General features: G+C 47.8%; 1 protein-coding gene across 1 annotated transcript in view; it reads right to left on the reverse strand.

The window, feature by feature from the left end:
* TMEM131L (transmembrane 131 like) overlaps positions 1–18,955 on the reverse strand; it is a 174,238-nt gene that overhangs the window by 145,014 nt on the left and 10,269 nt on the right. Inside the window, 1 exon segment of the mRNA XM_070474735.1 lies at positions 15,600–15,643. Within this exon segment, the coding sequence (XP_070330836.1) occupies positions 15,600–15,643 (44 nt within the window).

Genomic DNA, 18,955 nt, shown 5'->3' on the forward strand with positions numbered 1-18,955 from the left:
TACCAACCACCTGAAGGATTTTACTTATAGAGGAATAGAAAACTGACATAGGTCACTAAGAAAACAATACAAAAGACTGAAGATTTAATTTCATGACATTAACACCTATAACCACCATCTACCTGATCAAAATTCCAAGTTTCAAGGAGGGCACAGACCCAAAAATGCACGCAATCCAGACCCTCTATCTAGCTGGGGTTTTTTTTTTTTTTTCTTGTCCCAGTTTCTTATTCCATTTACTTCCCCCTTCCCTCCTTTCATTAGTCAATATTACAGGTGTGCAGGTCTCCGGAAGCATCTCTCTCCTCCAGTTTCCCCATGAGCCCCCAAAAGCAGAAATAAAAAGAAAATGTAAATAGTGTGCATTTAGTGAGAGATGCTCCTTAAACTCAGCAAGAGACCAGGTTACTTGATAGGTGTGGGTCCACGAACTCTACACCACATGCCACAAACATACTTCCGAACTAGGTTTTGTTTTTGTCATGCCTGTTTCTTCTGGTTGTCAGCTCACTTTTTCAACCTGGAATTTCGGTTTCCAACAGGGAGCAACACATTTTTGATGGATTCTTTCTGTACCCAAGGTAACTTTAAGGAGTTTAGGCAATTAGGAATAACCTACCTCCCTTAATTATGGTCTAAATGTGATGAATTAAGGAAACCTCTTCCCAGCTACCTAAATATATCTCAAATTAAAAGGAAGCCTGAATTTACAAACCAGGTTAAATGGATTAAAAGATTAAGGGATAGAGCACAAGGGCTTTCTCCACCTCATTCTCACATTTCAACCTCAAATTACCCCGGCCCTCTAATGACTGGAGGAGTCGCTGCAAAGGCGCCTAATTACCCGTGAATTACGCCAACCGTAACCAATTTCAAGATCACAGATCAGATGTTCCCAAAGCATTAATCTACTAATTAAAGTTACATGAAAGTCAAACCAACAGGCAATTTGGATGGAACATCCATCCACCTGAAAGTAGACTGCTAGATGAATTATTAAAATCTACAGTACCAGCACCAACGCCTCACTGTTGGCACTCTCAGACACCTGGATAATTGCAGTCCAAGTGTATGAAGGCAGAAAAAGACTCATACTGATTCAAGCATTTCCAGAGAACAACAAAAGGATTCTCCCTTCAAACTGATGAATGGCTCACACAAGGATCTACTTCAGCACGTGGGTCAACCCACACGGATTCACTTGCTGGGTTTAAACTGGGAATGAAACCTGTTTAAGATACGTCCACACACCCCAACACAGCACACACGGACTGGCAGCAGTTTCAGCAGTTGTGTTTTTCTGAATTCTAACCTAAGGACTGTCGTTTGATTGCAAGGCTTTGCCTATTTGCTAAGCTTCGGTGTATACAGAAATATTCTTCCACCTTCCCACTTATTTCCACCGAATTAAAAAAAATTATAAAAAAAAACTTGTCCCTGGTGTCCACAATTTGGTGTAAAAAAAATAAAGAATTCCCATGTATGTGCTCTTACAGATACAGCTGCATAACTGTAAGTGCAGCTCTCAGAATGCAAACGCCCAGCCCAACACCAGCTACTTCCTAGGAGCCCCAGAGTCAGGGGAGGGCAGGGGACGTGGGTGAGGAGACCCTAGAAAGGCTCACAAATGAGCCTCTGTACATAACAGATTGAACTGTGTGTGTGTGTGTCCCCCCCAAGATGGCACGCTGACGTCCTAGCCGCCAGGACCTCGAAATGTGACCTTACTGGAAACAGGGTCGCTGCAGACAGGACGAGTTAAGATCAGGGCATACGGGGGTAGGACGGACCGCTGACTGCATGCTGCTGTCCAAGGACAGCCATGGGCAGATCCGGAGACAGCGCAGGGAGCAGGCACGCGGGGCACAGGCGGAGCCGGGGGACGCAGCTGCAGGCCGGAGTGGCGACGCTCACGGCCAAGCAGCAGAAGCTAAGAGGGGCAGGGAGGGAGTCCCTGCGGTTCCCGAGGCGGAGCGGCGCTGCTCTGACTCCTGGCCTCCAGGACTGAGAAGAAATCTGTTGCTTCAAGCTACCGCTAAGTCCTTTGTCATGGCCGCCCTAGGAAGCGAGCACAGCACGCAGCAGCTCGGGCTTCCGCCTCCGGCCCCCTTCGCTGGGAAACGCCCCCACTGCGCCCCGAAAGAGCCCCGGGAATCCCTGTCTGGTCTGGTCGGGGGAGGCCTCCCGCCTCCCAAGGCTCAGCCGCCCCAGGCCCCGGCCCCAGCCATCGCCTTCTCTCCAGCTCCCCCGACCCGAGGGTCCCATCCCTGACCGCGGCTGGGGTGTGAGGCGGGATGGCCAGGTGCCCCCCAGAGTGGGCGGCGCCCTGCCGCTCCCGCCCACCCCAGGTCCTCAGAGTACTTAGAACATTTCTCCGTTTTTACTTAATATCCTCCTGCCCCAACAACCCCCACCCCCCCCCCCGCCAGTCGCGTGCTCACGCTCTTCCCCCCGCCCCCCTCTCTCTCACACACACACACACACACACACACACACACACACACACACACACACACACACACACACAGAGCCACGTGCCCAGAAGGAGCTGGGCCAGGAGGCAGACCCGCGCTCACACACACCCTGTTACCGCCGGTGGCCACTCCCCTCCCATAACTGAGACTTTCTGTTACTGGGCCAAGGTTTTCTGCCAGACTCACTTCCCTTATAATGAATGAATTATCCCCAAGAAAGCTCCTCCCTCCTCCCGGGAAGCCGAGCTCGACGGCCTGCGGGGACGCGGTGGGCCCGGGTGGGGGGCCCGCCCTGCCCATCACCGGGACAGCACTCGTCTAGGAGAGCCGCATCTGCCGGCGAAGGCTGGCACCATGAAGGGCGTGCAGGTATCAGAGGTTTGCGCCCACCGGGCGGCCGGTGCGCTGAGCGCAGGCGGCCTCCCAGCTTCACCTCCGAGACCGCCTCCGCTGCCCATCATTCCACCTTCAACCAAAAGTGTGTCTTGAAATGTGCCTTCTCGGAGGCCTCGGCTGGACCTCTCCGCTCCAGAATCATCCGGAGGGCTGTGAAAACAGCTCGCAGACCCCGCCCCGGAGCTTCTGATTCAGAAGCCGGGCCGGGTGGGGTCTGGGAACCGGCCTAACAGGTTTCCAGGTGGTGCTGATTCTGCTGGTTCCAGGACTGCACGTCCAGAAACGCCGTCCGGGCCTCTCACTGCGCACTGGGCGCAGGTGACGAGCTGTGGGCACCCTGCAGCCAGCCTGCCCTCCCTCCCCTTCCACCCGCCCACCTCAAAGCCAAAGCCTGCGCCACGCAGGGAGCACCCTCCCAAGCCTAGCGGCCCCACCACGCCCGAGGCCCGGGAGGGGTTCAGGCTGAGACGGACCCATTCTGAAGTGAGGCGTAAGGGGAAGTCACTGGGGGGTGCTCCTGAGAAAGGGGCCCAGGAGGAAGGCGCTTCACCTGCCCACGGATGCTCACCAGGCAGCGAGCGCGCTGGGGCTGGGTGGGGTGGGGGGCGCAGCGGCGGCAGCAGCCAGACAAGTGGGAAGGGCCTGGCTGCCGATGCCCACTGCTCAGCAAACCCAACCAGCACCACCCTGCCTCCTGGCTTCTTGTTAGGTGACATAACTCCTTCTTCATTGTTTGAGCTGGTTGAGTCAGGACTTTCTGTTACTTGAAGCTGAAAATACCTAGATCACAAAGCAAGCTAACAGGATAACACGTCCATCCAGGACAGAGGACAACCTCTGAGCATGTATTACACTGTATTACACTGGCATGTGTTCCACCAAGTAATCCTAAAATTCCAGATATGCACTTTCCAGACTATTCCAAAAGCTATGCAGCTGACAGTCAGTGGGTGAGCAGCCCCTAAGAATAATGTAAACTGAAGACGCTATCTAGCAGCCCGTAAAGGCTGACTGAAGACCCAGCTCTGGGTCTGTCTTACAAGTGCCATGCTCCTTTTTTTCAGGGGGTTTGCCAAGTACCCTACACTACCAAAGCTTACTAGAGAGTTGAACTGCTTTCACCCATCAATGCCGGGCACCAGTACATCTAACTGGTAAGAGAGTCATGTAACCGATCCCCTTTAGAGACCAGACAGACAGGTATATCTAGAAAGAGGACACTTCCACTTACGGGCCTGGCCTGCCACCACACAGCTCCGTGGTCCTCAACTGTCGGGCTTTATGAACTCATCCCTCATCTATAACATGGGAAAGCCAGCCCACACCCACCTGGTTTTCTAAGAACAATTCATGAGAAAGGACTCTGCAAACCCGAAGTACAAGGGCAGTGACTTAAATCTGATTTTGAATGGATTAATTGGATTGACATGGCCTGATTTTCAGAGAGAAAGATGAATCATGTTCCCAGAAGAATTATTTCACCAAAAATTCACAGTATGTGCACACACACCTGCCACAACTTATCACCTGGAACACTGCTGCACTGTTATTTAAACTGGACTTCACCTATTATCAACAATTTAGCGGTAGCTAAATAAAGGAATGAACATTCACAGGGTCGCGCAATCCTGAAAGTCACCATTGTACAAGGCATGACATCAACGTGAATTAATGTACATGTTTTCACAAAGGTCAGCTCAGGAGGTCACACACTGTGTCTTTGCTGTTCCCTGGGAACTACTTCAAGCACAGCAGTGGGCACTGCCAGACATTCCACAAATGGCAAATCATCTCTCCTACCCGACAAGTGTAGTTTTAGCCCAACAGCCACATGCTCTGAAGGCAGAGCCGTGTTTACTTGAACAAACTGGGTAGAAACAGCAGGACAAGGAGTAAGGGGAAAAGCAGGAATGCACTAAAGCCGCGCTTCTCAGACTGGGGTAAGCATCTGTGGAGCAGAGAAGAGATGATGCCAGAAAGTACACAGGCTATCTGTGTTCCTGAAACATGGATTTTATTTAATGATTTCTGAAGGAAAAAAAAGGAATAATCAGTGAGTAATTTTTAAATGACTGAAAATTCTAAGTTGTTTAATTTAAAAGACTTCCCCCCCGGCCAAAAAAAAAGAATTTCCATACCCACAGCAGACTTCTCAAAACTACATCCCCACTACTTTGGGGGAAAACATTGGGAAGGACTACAGTTCACAAATGAGACTTTTTCTCACATCATTTACAAGTAGATGCAATGGTAAACCCTAAAGCAATGGTTCCAAAAACATCTTTATTGAGCACCTCTATGAAACATTGTCCAGACTAACTGCAGTAATTATTTGTGAAGTGGCAATGTTCTTTTGTCACATTTACTGGGGAGGAGAGATCACTATTACTCTGGAGTCCTATTTCCTATGTGGAAGACTCTAACAACAAACTAATAATTTGATGACAATTCATTTAAAACGAGAGTAACAAGCTCCCAGGAGACCCCATTATCTCATTATTGGTGTTCCCAGACAGAGAATACTGCTTTGGGAAATTACATTTCTTCTTTGAACCTTGAAATCCCAGGTTCTGCCACCTTAAGCAGTAAGAGGCTAGATGTCTCAACACGTCTCCAACATCTTTACAGGACTAATCAACACTGCTGCCAATACATTGGGCTCCATCTAGGATACCTTTCTTCTCATTGATCCAAAGCACAGTAAAGAAGGGATAAATGGCCAAAATGTCAGCTCATCTCTAAGACCTAAGCTGGATTCCCAGCAACAAAACACCCAAGCCTCTCTCTTGCTCACAGCACTCACTACCTTCTTTCTTGTCTAAAATAAGCTTCTCTGAGTCTTTTACATACTTTGTATGTGCTCAGTCCAATCCAACTCTTTTGTGACTCCATGGACTGTAGCCCACTAGGCTCCTCTGTCCACGGAATTTTCCAGGCAAGAACACTGGAGTGGGTTGCCATTTCCTAATCCAGGGGATCTTCCTAACCCAGGGATCAAACCTGCATCTCCTGCATTGGCAGGCAGATTCCTTACCACTGCGCCACCAGGGAAGACCCATGCACTTTTTAACCATGTGGTAATTTCCATAGCCAGTCTTCCTGGTCTGTCGACACTGCCTCATCCTTTGGTCAGAAGGCCTGACTGAATGGATTCCATCGTTACTCTGATGATAAGCACCGTGACTAACGTAGTGAGCACCCAGCCAGGCCCCTGTGGAAGGACGCTGAGAGGCTGGACTTTCAGTACTGAGTTAAGCCACTTCTCCTAAAGGCGACCCAACCGAGTCTAATTTAATGGACACAGAGGTTCTTCTGAAACACACCCAAGCTCTCCAATTCCCCCTTTTTTGTTTCAGGATCTCCAATTCCCCTTTTTTGTTTCGGGACTATCAACATTAATGACGTCTTTTGTCTGTTTTTGTTCTAAACTAACCCTTCAAAATACACCTGGAATCATTAAAGCTGACTCAAATATCCTTTTTAATTAAAGATACAAATTAGCACAAGTCTAATCATGCCAGTGTCGTATCTTTTTGCCTTTTCATACTGTTCATGGGGTGCAAGAAGATCAAACCAGTCCATCCTAAAGGAAATCAGTCCTGAATATTTACTGGAAGGACTGATGCTGAAGCTGAAGCTCCAATACTTTGGCCACCTGATGTGAAGAGCTGACTCATTGGAAAAGACCCTGATGCTGGGAAAGACTGAGGGCAGGAGAAGGGATGACAGAAGATGAGACTGTTGGATGACATCACCGACTCAACAGACATGAGTTTGAGTAAACTCAGGGAGCTGGTGATGGACAGGGAGGCCTGGCGTACAGTCCAACGGGTTCACAAAGAGTCAGACGTGACTGAGTGACTGAACTGAACTGAATCACCCCAGTGTGTGCAAAAAATACATATTCAAGAAAAGCAAAACTTTCAGTGAAAATCAGTATAAGATTCTGATCCTATTATACCATTTTCCCAATTGATTTCAGTTGAGGCCTAAAAATTATATAAGCGTCAAAAAAGCTTTGCTAGAAATTTCACCACCTAAAACAGCTGAAAAAGGTTTTGTGGCTTAACAAATTTAATATGTACAAAGAACCCTATTTAAAAGCTTGTAATTCTAAGGCCAACATCCAAATTATGAGCCCTATTACAGTCTAAGGAAATTCACTTCACACTGTCACAGCCACGAAAATCATGATTGAACACGTTCGCTCTGCACCCCCTCAGGCCCCACAACCCTGCAGAAGAAACTGCAGGGTGCAGGGACAGAGCTAATAACCCATTCTCATTAAAAACACACCCACTGCAACAATCCAATCTAAAAACCACAACCCCTAATAGAAATACCAGTACTGTGGTTTCAATGACAAATATGGTTTGTGTGCTTGGATATGAAAGGCACATGAAGTATGACAAGCAATCAATTTCAAAGACTTAAAGAGAGGAGGGTTTGTCCCTTCCTTTAGCAGATCGTCTCCTAGGTGTCAGGCAGCGGTTAGGTGCTGGGGGATCCGAGGAAGGTGACTTTAAACACAAAAGTAAGCACTGGAGCCGGCAGGACAGGCAGAGTTGGGTGAGGGGCTTGCCGGGGAAGAAAAGAGAGTCCCTGCCAGGCAAAGGGGCCACGTGCCTGAGAGGAAGCAAGAAGCGAGGGGAGGAAGGCTGGAGAGGAGAGGGGCACCTATATCACAAAAGGCCTCTGTGCGAGGCTCAGAAGGCAAGGGGCCCCCAAGAGGCCGCTTGGAAGAGGCAAGGAGGCAAGGACGCCCAAGTTTTAGATACATCAGGTGGGTAGGGACGTGGAGAACAGGCTAGGGTAGCTGTAAAACCGAGGCAGGAGACAGAAAAAGATGCAGCCAGACCTAGTGACCCCCTGGGGACAAGGAGTATGCCAGGAGGCAAGGGGAACCTGATTTCAGGCTTGTGCAGACACACACGCAGGCGCGGGTCGGTGGAGGGGGCGCGCTCCCCAAGGCGGAGGCTGCTCCCCGACTGCACAGTGCGACCTGGGCAGGAGGTGCCACCGGATTCAGGTCCCTTCTCCGTGAAAACCCGGGAGAGGAGGCAGAGGCGAGCTCGGGTTAGAAATGCACGACCCTATCAACAGGTAAGGAACTCCAGGGTTGTGCGAAAAACATGGCTTTCAGTTTCTGAAGGAAAACAAAGAGTGGAAAGTAGTTCCGTCCCCCGTGGGAGCTCTGAGACCGCTTCATTGCCAAAAGGAAGCTGCCCTGAAGATTAAGCCGTTACTGTCTGCAATTACATCTTTCAGATTGTTGCTGAAAGGTTAACGAGATCTTCTTCATGTTCTGACTCTTAGGATCAGCCTCTAACTGATGGAGACGGTTTCAGGAGAACACATGTTGCTGCTGCTACCAGACAAAAGTACATTAAAAACCACCACCACCACCTTCCCCGGACACCCCAGAGCCAGTCAGTATGGATGATTTTTACAGAACCATTTTAAAAACGGAAATAACATACTATTTATACTCTGCCAACACTTAAATTTTTCACATTCTAACAAACTGACCCCAAAAAGGCTTTTCAGAGATGCATCCAGAGAGCAGCCAGTTCTAAGAGGGGCTGAAGTCAGCCAGCTCCCCTTCGCTCCCGCCACTGAATCCCCAACAGCAATCCTTCTCAGCAGAGGAGCAGATTACTGCTGATATCTGAGAACACCCAGGAGAAAAATGGGGATGGAGAAGAGCGAGGGGAGAAAGTTTTTCAAATATTGCTTTTCTGGCTTTCAACCAAGTACAATTACATAGCATTCACAGAAGATGAAGTCAGGATAATATAAACAAAATCTTCAATGAGGCCAATTACCCGAAAAGCTTTCCCAAACTCTGTCTGAGATCACAGGCAAGCTGCTCTAGAAGCCCCCCGCCCCAGAATCCACAGTAGTCAGCGAGGACCCTGGCTGGTCCGGAGGAGACCAGGGCCCCCTTCTCTTTCTGCACTCTCTCCAGTGCCAGAGGTCAGGGCCGCCGCCACTCCTCCGAGAACGAGAACGCACTGAGGCTGTTCTGTGGTCAGATCTATTGCCCAAGTTTTCAGCTGTCCTCCGCACAGGTTCTCTCAGAGACAGAGCATTCATTCTGTGGAGCTCCCATGTGCTGCCTCCACTGACTTCCAGTTCACCTTGATGTCATTAATGCTGGCACAGCAGGGTAGTAATTAAAATGAAAATCACAAAAATGTTTGAAAAATGTGTAAGGACATACTAATGACTTTATAAATAAGGTTAAGAATGAATGGCGTTAAAATAGCAGGGCAGGGCTTCCCTGGTGGCTCAGTGGTAAAGAATCTGCCTGCCAACACAGAAGACACAGGTTCGATCCCTGATCTGGAAAGATCCCACACGCCTGTGCGCCACAATGACTAAGCCTGTGCTCGAGAGCCCCGGAGCCACAAATACTGAAGCCTGAGCGCGTTAGGGCCCATGGTCTACAGCAAGAGCAGCCGCCACAACGCAGCCAGAGGGCAGCCCCCAGTCACGGCAACTGGAGAAACGTCCGAGCAGCAATGAAGACCTGGCACAGCCAAAAATAAATAAAATAAAAAGTCAAAATAGCAGCACAACCCTAGTACTGGACTATCATCCAAAGTGTAAAATAAACATCCATGACACAAACAAAGGACTGAATAAATCAATAAGTGAGAGAGAACAGACATATCTCCCGAACGGAGGAATTCTGAACAATTTATGTAAGTGGAGCTTATTCTACTTAATGACGCGCCTCCAAAGAGGGCGGTGTGGAAAGAGGTAAGCCAAGAAGAAGTTTCCAGTCGACAGAGCTGACAATCAGCACCTCAGCCAGGTGGCCAAGGTCAGCACCGAAGGGGTGTCACGTTGACAGACAACACCCTTGACATATGACAAGAACGGCAATTTGTACTGAGGTCTTCCTCCCCCATAACCTCAATCTGACCACGAGGAAAAACCTCAGACAACCCCAAATTGAAGGATGAACTCCTCAAAACTGCCATGGTTTCAAAAACAAGGCAACTCTGACCGACTGTCACAACGAAAAGCACCCTGAGACCCGACAACTGAAAGCCACGTGGGTTCCTGGATCGGGTCCTGGGACAGAGAACGTTAGGGGAAAACCAGGGAAACCCGAATCAAGCGTGGAGTGTAATTCTCAGTAACGTACCCACAATGGTTTCTGAGCTGTGATCAATGGACCACAGTAACATAAGGGCTTTTCCAGGCAAGGATACTGGAGTGGGTTGCCACTTCCTTCTCCAGGGGATCTTCCCGACCCAGGGATTGAACCCAGGTCTCCTGCATTGCAGGCAGACACTTTACTGTCTGGGCCACTAAGGAAGCCCCAACATAAGGGATTAACACTGGGGTAAACTGCGCAAAGCGTAGACAGGAACTCTGTACCATCTTTACAGCTTTCCCGTAAACCTACATCTCTTCTAAAGCAAAAGGCTTAATTTAAAAGTAGCAAGAGGGACTTCTCTGGCAGTCCAGTGGTTAAGACTCCGTGCTTCCATGGCATGGGGACACAGGTTCCATCCCTGGTTGGGGAACTAAGATCTCTCATACTGCAAGATGCAGCCAAAAAAATTTTTTAATTTAAAAAAAAAAAAAAAGGAGCAAGAGAATCTACAAGCTTTGAAAGCACTAAAAATCTTCATTTTTAAAAAAGTTCCAACTGCCCAGTAGAAGGTAAACGAACAGTGAGTACTTAGGTGACTGACCCATCACAGGATGTGAGACTTATAGAGAATTCATGGCAAAAACACCAGAAGCAACACTTTCAGAAAATGGACACAGAGAAGGTTTTCTGGTTGCAGCATCCAACCTTCATCATGATCTTGCCTTTACACAAAAGGAAAAAAACTCCACAACAACAACAGAAAAACCCAAGAGGCTTGGAAGTCCTGCTAAAAGGAAAGCAACTAGGGATAAAGTAACAGCAACACACTGGACTATTGGTCATTGAGAAGATTATAACATACAAATCAGGGTTGAGCCAACAGTGAATCATGACTAAGGAGTTCTGAAATCAATTCAGCAGTGGCAGCCGGTGTTTTTTCAGTGAAAGAGAATGAAACGAGTTCCATGGGCTGACAGCTGCAGGACCATGTGAATGTACTCAACACCACAGAACCGTACACTCAAACTGGCTGAAGCGGCAGGTGTTAACGTATGTGCCACAATTTTTAAAAATGGAAAAGAAAATAGAGTCCACCACAGGTAGCACAGGTTAAGGGCCACTTTACAAATAAATGAGCAGGAGGACATAGTCAGACACCCCCATTAACTGCCTGTGGGTAACAAATAATCACAGTGTAAAAGGTCTCTCGCCGAGTTGCTGTCCATAAGTCTGACAGCCACTGGACTCAATGCCCCCTACACCCTCCCTCCAATCATCCACGTCAGAAGAGGAAGAAGGGCAAAATCTACTCCGTATCTTTAAGTGTGGTGCGAAACTGGTGAGAAGAAGCTAGTTCTTATTAATAAGAAAGAAGTATCTGTGAAAGCAGAAGACCAGCGCCAAGGTACAAAGGACAAGGCCCCTGAAGACGCAGCCTGGCCTCCCTAGCCCACACCCTAGCTCACACTCACTCCTAGCTCACGGCAGCTCACACTCACTCCTAGCTCACGGCAGCTCACACTCGCTCCTAGCTCAAGGCAGCTCACACCCGCTCCTAGCTCACAGCAGCTCACACTCACTCCTAGCTCACAGCAGCTCACACTCACTCCTAGCCCACACCCTAGCTCACACTCACTCCTAGCTCACGGCAGCTCACACTCACTCCTAGCTCACGGCAGCTCACACTCGCTCCTAGCTCACGGCAGCTCACACTCGCTCCTAGCTCACGGCAGCTCACAGCCGCTCCCAGCTCACAGCAGCTCACACTCACTCCTAGCTCACAGCAGCTCACACTCGCTCCTAGCTCACAGCAGCTCACACTCACTCCTAGCCCACACCCTAGCTCACACTCACTCCTAGCTCACGGCAGCTCACACTCACTCCTAGCTCACGGCAGCTCACACTCGCTCCTAAAACACGGCAGCTCACACTCGCTCCTAGCTCACAGCAGCTCACACTAGCTCCTAGCCCACACCCTAGCTCACAGCAGCTCACACTCGCTCCTAGCTCACAGCAGCTCACACTCACTCCTAGCCCACACCCTAGCTCATAGCAGCTCACACCCGCTCCCAGCTCACAGCATCTCACACTCGCTTCCAGCTCACAGCAGCTCACACTCGCTCCTAGCCCACACCCTAGCTCACACTCGCTCCTAGCTCACAGCAGCTCACACTCACTCCTAGCCCACACCCTAGCTCACAGCAGCTCACACTCGCTCCCAGCTCACAGCAGCTCACACTCACTCCTAGCCCACACCCCAGCTCACACCCGCTCCCAGCTCACAGCAGCTCACACTCACTCCCTAGATCACACTGCCTCCTGTCTCATCAAGTCTGAGATTCCTAGGAGGCAACCAAGCAGAGTTCCCAGCTGCCCTCTGCCAGACCTTTCCCATCACATCATCGCTGCTCCAGGCTTCTCTTCATCTCCACAACTGAACCAACCAAAGTTCCCCGCAGAACTTTCCACGTCCTCCGTCCCCACCGCTGCCAACCAAGCTGGAACCACCGTCAGCACTCAGCTAGTCTTGTTCCCAGACACTCGAACAGGATTGTGACAAACTTCCAGCTTTGACCCATATATTTAAGTAATCTCAAACACATAAAATGCTATATATACCGTGAATCTAAATGTTTGCAAAAAATGTAATTTCTGACATACTGTAAATACTGGCAATTTTAATCAGACTCAGACTTTTAAAATTACATTCAAAGGAATCTAAATAACACTGCACTAACTTTCATCATCATCCATTTTTTTAAATATACAGATGGACTTTCCTGTATTGCTGGATATTCTCTCAAAAGGATTTTAACCTAAAATAGCTTTATGTTCAAAGCCTCTTTCAACAAAACTATGGGCTCAAATTGAGATTTCAGGATTTTTAAAAAATCTTATGACCAAAGGATCTAAGTGTTCATTTTTTCTTCTGAATTATCATTATAATTTTATTAGCACACAACTGATCAAGCCGAGAAATTTTACAAATTTTCATAGGTAATTGAACATTATTTTATTGAAACTGCATCCTTTAATGAGATGAATAAACTGTCTTTTCCCTCGTAATTGATTTATGTGAATATTACTGTTAGAATGAGACAAGTTTAATTAGCACCAATTTGTTATTTTCCTTGTCCTTTTTTTTAATGTAAGCACTGAGAATGTTTGTTCACATAGATGTGAATGTAAGAACCTTTGTTACAGCACTGTCCCTACATGCTCTAAACTCCCTCAGCATTCTTGCCAAAAGTCTATCATTAAAAGGAACTTTTAGGAGAAAATATTTGCAAACAAAGCACCTGACAAGGAATTAATCTCCAAAATATACAAACAGCTCATGCAGCTCAATATGAAAAAAAACAAAAACCCCAATCAAAATATGGGTGAAAGATCTAAACAGACATTTCTCCAAAGAATACATACAGATGGCCAAAGAACACTTGAAAATATGCTCAATATCACTAATTATTAGAGAAATGCAAATCAAAGTTACAATGAGGTATCACCTCATACCGGTCAGAGTGGCCACCATCAAAAAATCTACAAACAATAAATGCTGGAGAGGGTGTGGAGAAAAGGAAACTCTCTTACACTGTTGGTGGGAATGTAAATTGGTACAGCTGTTGTGGAGAACAGTAACAGTTTTAGTTTTTAAAAACTAACAATAAAACTACCATATGACCCAGCAATCTCACTCCTGGGCATATACCCAGAGAAAACCATAATTCAGAAAGATACATGCACCCCAATAGCCACTGCAATGCTATTTACGACAGACAGGACATGGAAGCAACCTAAATGTCCATCAGCAGAAGAATGGATGAAGATGTGGTATACACACAAGGAATGTTACTCAGCCACAAAAAGGAACGAAACTGTGTAATCTGCAGACAGGTGGATGGACACAGAGACTGTCATACAGAGCAAAGGAGTCACAGAGAGAAAAACATTGTACAGTATCCTTACTGTGGAAGCTAGAAAATTGATACAGACGAGCTTCTCCGCAAAGCAGACACAGAGACACAGACATACAGATCGTACGGATACCAGGCAAAGAAGGGGGAGTAGGAAGAATTGAGAGACTGGGACTGACATGCATATACTGCTGTGTATACAATCCGGAGGAGGGCACGGCAACCGTCTGCAGTGTTCCTGCCTAGGGAACCGCGCGGACAGAGGAGCCCGGCGGGCTGCAGTCCACGGCGCAGCCGAGTCGAATTCGCCAGAAGTGACTTAGCACGCATGCGTGCACGTATAAACCCGGTAACTAATGCGGACCAAACGCCCAGCACAGGGAACGCTATTCAATGCTCCATGGTGACCGACACGGGAAGGACATCCAAAAAAGTGGGCATATATGTGCATGCTTAGCTGATCCACTTTGCTATACAGAACACGGTGCAGCAATGTTCTCTACAGCGTTCTAACACAACATCATAAAGCAACTAGGCTCCAGTAAAAAGCAATAAAAAGAACTTTTGATAGTCTAAACAACTGCCAATTTGATTGGGTCCTCCTTCAATTTTATAGAAAGTGAAGACGTGAAAACCACTAGTTACAAATGACTCTGTCATCCAGAGTTCAGTCATTTTCTCCGAACCAGTAACAGTATCTTCAACTGTCCCTTTGCCCACGGTGAAGCACAGAGCAAGATAAAGCCCTGGTAAAAGATATGCCTTTCTCTGGCAAAGCGGAAAAGTGACAGTGTGAGAAGAGAGGTGGAAAACGCTAAGTTGTGATCTCAGATCAGTTTCAGGACAGGACATGGATGCTGGGAATCCAGAAGCTGATTCTCTGAAATGCACGCCCTTGCCCGGCACCACTTAAAGAGTACTGAGGTCCTTCCAAGGCACTGGACATCCCAGTTTGACAACAGTGAACCAAGCGAGCCCTGGGACCAAGGCATTCTCTTCAAAAAGGTAGTTTACATCTTCGATTTGCTGGCCACTTTTAACCACTCACCTCACACTTGAAACAATAAAGCTGCATCTCGTCACTGTGTGTGCTCTCGGGCAGCGCCTCGCCCTTGACCCTACAGAACCACACTGCCGTCTCCAGGCCCCTGCACTGGCAGTGCCCCGCCGCACGGCCCTGGCACCCTCCCTTCCTTCTGCCCACCATGTGGCTGCCCCCACGCATTCCCACACTTCAGCTCCAGCGTCACCTCCGACCACCTGTCCGCGTGACCCACCTTGCTCATCTCTCCCACAGCAGCTGGATTACTGATAGTTCTTATTATAAACATAACTATTTTGCTTTATTTACAGTAATGTCTGACTTCCCTACTGCACACAAGCAGGTCTCATTCAAAGTGTTATGTTCGGCTCGCAGCACCACGATGACCCACAGGTGTGTGCAGACAGAACAGAGGGTGAACAGGGCGGAGGGTGCAAGGACGGCACAGGAGAGTGAAGCTGGGGTGGGGGATGTCTCCAGAGATTTCCGTGCAACTTCATTTAGAACAAAACCGTATTATTAGAGTCCAGATACCCCAAACGTCAGAAAGAAAGGCTTGTCACAGGTAATATTAAACACATAAACACATATTCCAAGACGTCAGAAAGCACCCAAAGTGGGCAGGGAGACTTAGCCCAGATTTGCCCCCATCCCTTCCTTACCTCTGTTCTTGAGACTGCTCCTCTGTATCGTCTTCAGAATCACCCTATTGAGAAAAAATATGTTTTAACAGTTGTTTCAGAGAAACACACCATCTCCCAAAAAACAAAAACAAAAAACAAAAAACAAAAAACAAAAAACAAAAAACTTCTTCAAATCCCACAGGGGTGATGAACTTGTCTAAAACAGTGCCTGCCACCCAGCACACTCAATAAATACTTACTGAAAAAAAGACTGACACTAAAATAGCGCCACTGAAAGCCAGACCCTGCCAAGTGATCCCTTAGATGTGCACTACAAGTAAACATTCTACCTGTTTCAAACTGCCACCAACACGGTCTCAAAGCTGGCTGGACACCACTCTTCTCTCCAAGAGCCTTTTTCTGATGCTCAAGTTTAATCACACAAGACAAAGTTTAATGATAATTAAAATCCCCAAATATAAAAACTGTACTGAATAGCTCAGAATCCCCTATACGAACACCCAATATATGTTGACTTCAACATAAAAAAGCTGATTATACTATAAATGGCATAAATATTGCACTCCAATCCACTGCCAAAATCTCTGAGACCTACCATGCCACACTGTGCCCAGGAGACACACATCAAGAGTGTAAAAAGAGAAGGCACTCACAACAGAAGCAAAAGGGCAGATCCAGTTAAACGCTGCGTGGGCACGTGCGGGCACTCATGCTCTGGGTTTCTGTCCTCTCCCGAAGCCGCACCGTGGGCTGCTTCCTCCCCAGCCTTCCTCCTCCTCCTGCTCCGCGCCCCCACCCCTAGCCCACCGCTCTCCCCGGCTGCCCCGCCTCCCGTCATCCGTCCTCCTGAGCCCAGAACTCCAAGCACACACGCCCTCCGACTGTTTCTGCTCCTGGAGCCACAGGGCCCAAATCCCCAACTTCTCACTCAAGCACGTTCAGATCAGTGCCCACCTTCCTGTGAAAGCTGAGGCTCAAACAAGGTGGGTCAGAACCCACAGGACAGCAGGACCAGTTAACCAGTTGCAGTCCCACCACCAAACAGCTTTAGGGTCTACACACCATCTCCCCGGGAACAGCCACACCAGACTCTTGTCAGGGGTCCCTGCCAAGGGCCCACTTACATCCAAGGGGCCATCACACCCCCTGACCCCTGGGCAAACCTGTCACCCCCAAGCAGTGGATCAGTCCCCTCAGCAGACCTGTCCTTCTCCACCCCTTCTGCCAGCAAATGAGCCCAAGCCATCAGCGCCCAGGCCTACATGACCAATGCGCCAGGCTTTCCCGGCTGTGGAAGGCTGCTGCCCTTCCGGGACGTGGAGAAAAGGAAACCCTCCTCTACTGCTGGTGGGACTGTATTAGGTGTGGCGTTAGAGAATATTACAGAGGTTTCTGAAAAAACTAAAAACAGAACTACCATATACCCAGCAGTTCCACTCTTGAGTATATATCTAAGAAAAACAAAAACACTGATTCGAAAAAGATGCATGCACCCCAATGTTCACAGCACCTCTATTCCCCAAAGCTAAGATATGGACACAGCCCAAATGCCCATCAACAGATGAACGGATAAAGATGTCACACACACACACACACACACGGATAAAGATGTCACACACACACACGGACAAAGATGTCACACACACACACATGCACAAAGATGTCACACACACACATGGACAAAGATGGCACACACACACACACGCACACAGATAAAGATGTCACACACACACACACACAGAGATAAAGATGTCACACACATACACACGCACACATGGAAAACTACTTAGCCATAAATAATGAAAATAAGGCAGAAAGACAAATTCTGTATGATATCACTTGCATAAAAAAATTACAACTAGGGAATACAAAAAAAATGCACTGATTTAGAGAAGAAACTAGTGGTCAGCAGGGGAGAGGGACAAGACGAGGGGAGAAGAATCACTTCAATTTATCTAATACTGACATTAGCTAGGCCTCAATAAAAATTAAGTTAAAGACTGCCACTGAGTCTGCATACAAAATCAGACAGGAGAAAAGATATCTATGTTAACACATACGTGGGATCTAAAACAATGGTGTAGGTGAACCAAATAAGCAGAGCAGGGACAGAGATGCAGACACAGAACACAGACATGTGGCCATGTGGCGGGGGTGGGGAATCAGGAGATTACAACTGACAAATACACACACTACCATGTGTAAATCCGATAGCTAGTGGGAAGCTGCTGTACACTCAGGAAGCTCGGCTTGGTGCTCTGAGATGACCGAGAAAGGTGGGAGGGTGGGAGGCTCAAGAGGGAAGGGCTGCATGAATACACACAGCTGACTGTTCACCACTGGAGACACGGGTTCAATCCCTGGATCGAGAAGATCCCCTGGGATAGGAAGTGGCAAGTGCTGCAGAGAGGCCTGGTGGGCTACAGTCCATGGGGCTGCAGAGAGTCACGACACGACTGAGCAACTGAGGACGAAGACACACACACAGCTGATTCACCGCATGGCACAGCAGAAACTAACACAATACTGTAAGGCAATTATACCCCGATAAAAAATAATAATAAAACTTTAACAAATGAAAAGACTGCTGCATTCAACCCATCTTGTGTGTCAGTCACTGTGAGGCCCATCTTCATCAACATCAGGCATCACTTACAGACCCAGCAGTCAAGGTCACCACGTTAATCTCTGCTCAAGAACCTGGCTCCAAGCTCCTGACTGGGAATTGAGCAACTGACACTTGACTCTGACACACTCACCCCAATCTCTACACACTTCAGCAGGGCTCTGGCTCCCATTGAAAACACTGGCATAAAACACGCCCCCTGTGACAGTGTTAATGCAGGCTCTAAGTGGACAACTGCAAAGAAACAGAGGAAAAAACAGAGCAGGAAAGACCAGGGATTTCAAGAAAGTTAGAGATACCAAGGGAACATTTCATGTAAAGATGGGCACAATAAAGGACAGAAACAGCAGAAGAGATTAAGAGGTGATAAGAATACACAGAACTATACAAAAAAGGTCTTATGATCTAGATAATCAAAATGGTGTGGCCACTCACCTAGAGCCAGACATACCAGAGTATGAAGTCAAGTGGGCCTCAGGAAGCATTACTACAAAGTTAAAGTTAGGGAAGGTGATGGAATTCCAGCCGAGTTATTTTAAATCCTAAAAGACGATGCTGTTAAAGTGTTGCACTCAATATGCCAGCAAATTTGGTAAACTCAGCAGTGACCACAGGACTGTAAAAAGTCAGTTTTCATTCCAATCCCAAAGAAAGTCAATGCCAAAGAATGCTCAAACTACCGCACAGTTGCACTCATCTCACACGCTAGCAAAGTAATGCTCAAAATTCTCCAAGCCAGGCTTCAATA

This window comes from Odocoileus virginianus, chromosome 12, assembly GCF_023699985.2.
Source record: "Odocoileus virginianus isolate 20LAN1187 ecotype Illinois chromosome 12, Ovbor_1.2, whole genome shotgun sequence".
Classification (NCBI taxonomy): Eukaryota; Metazoa; Chordata; class Mammalia; order Artiodactyla; family Cervidae; genus Odocoileus; species Odocoileus virginianus.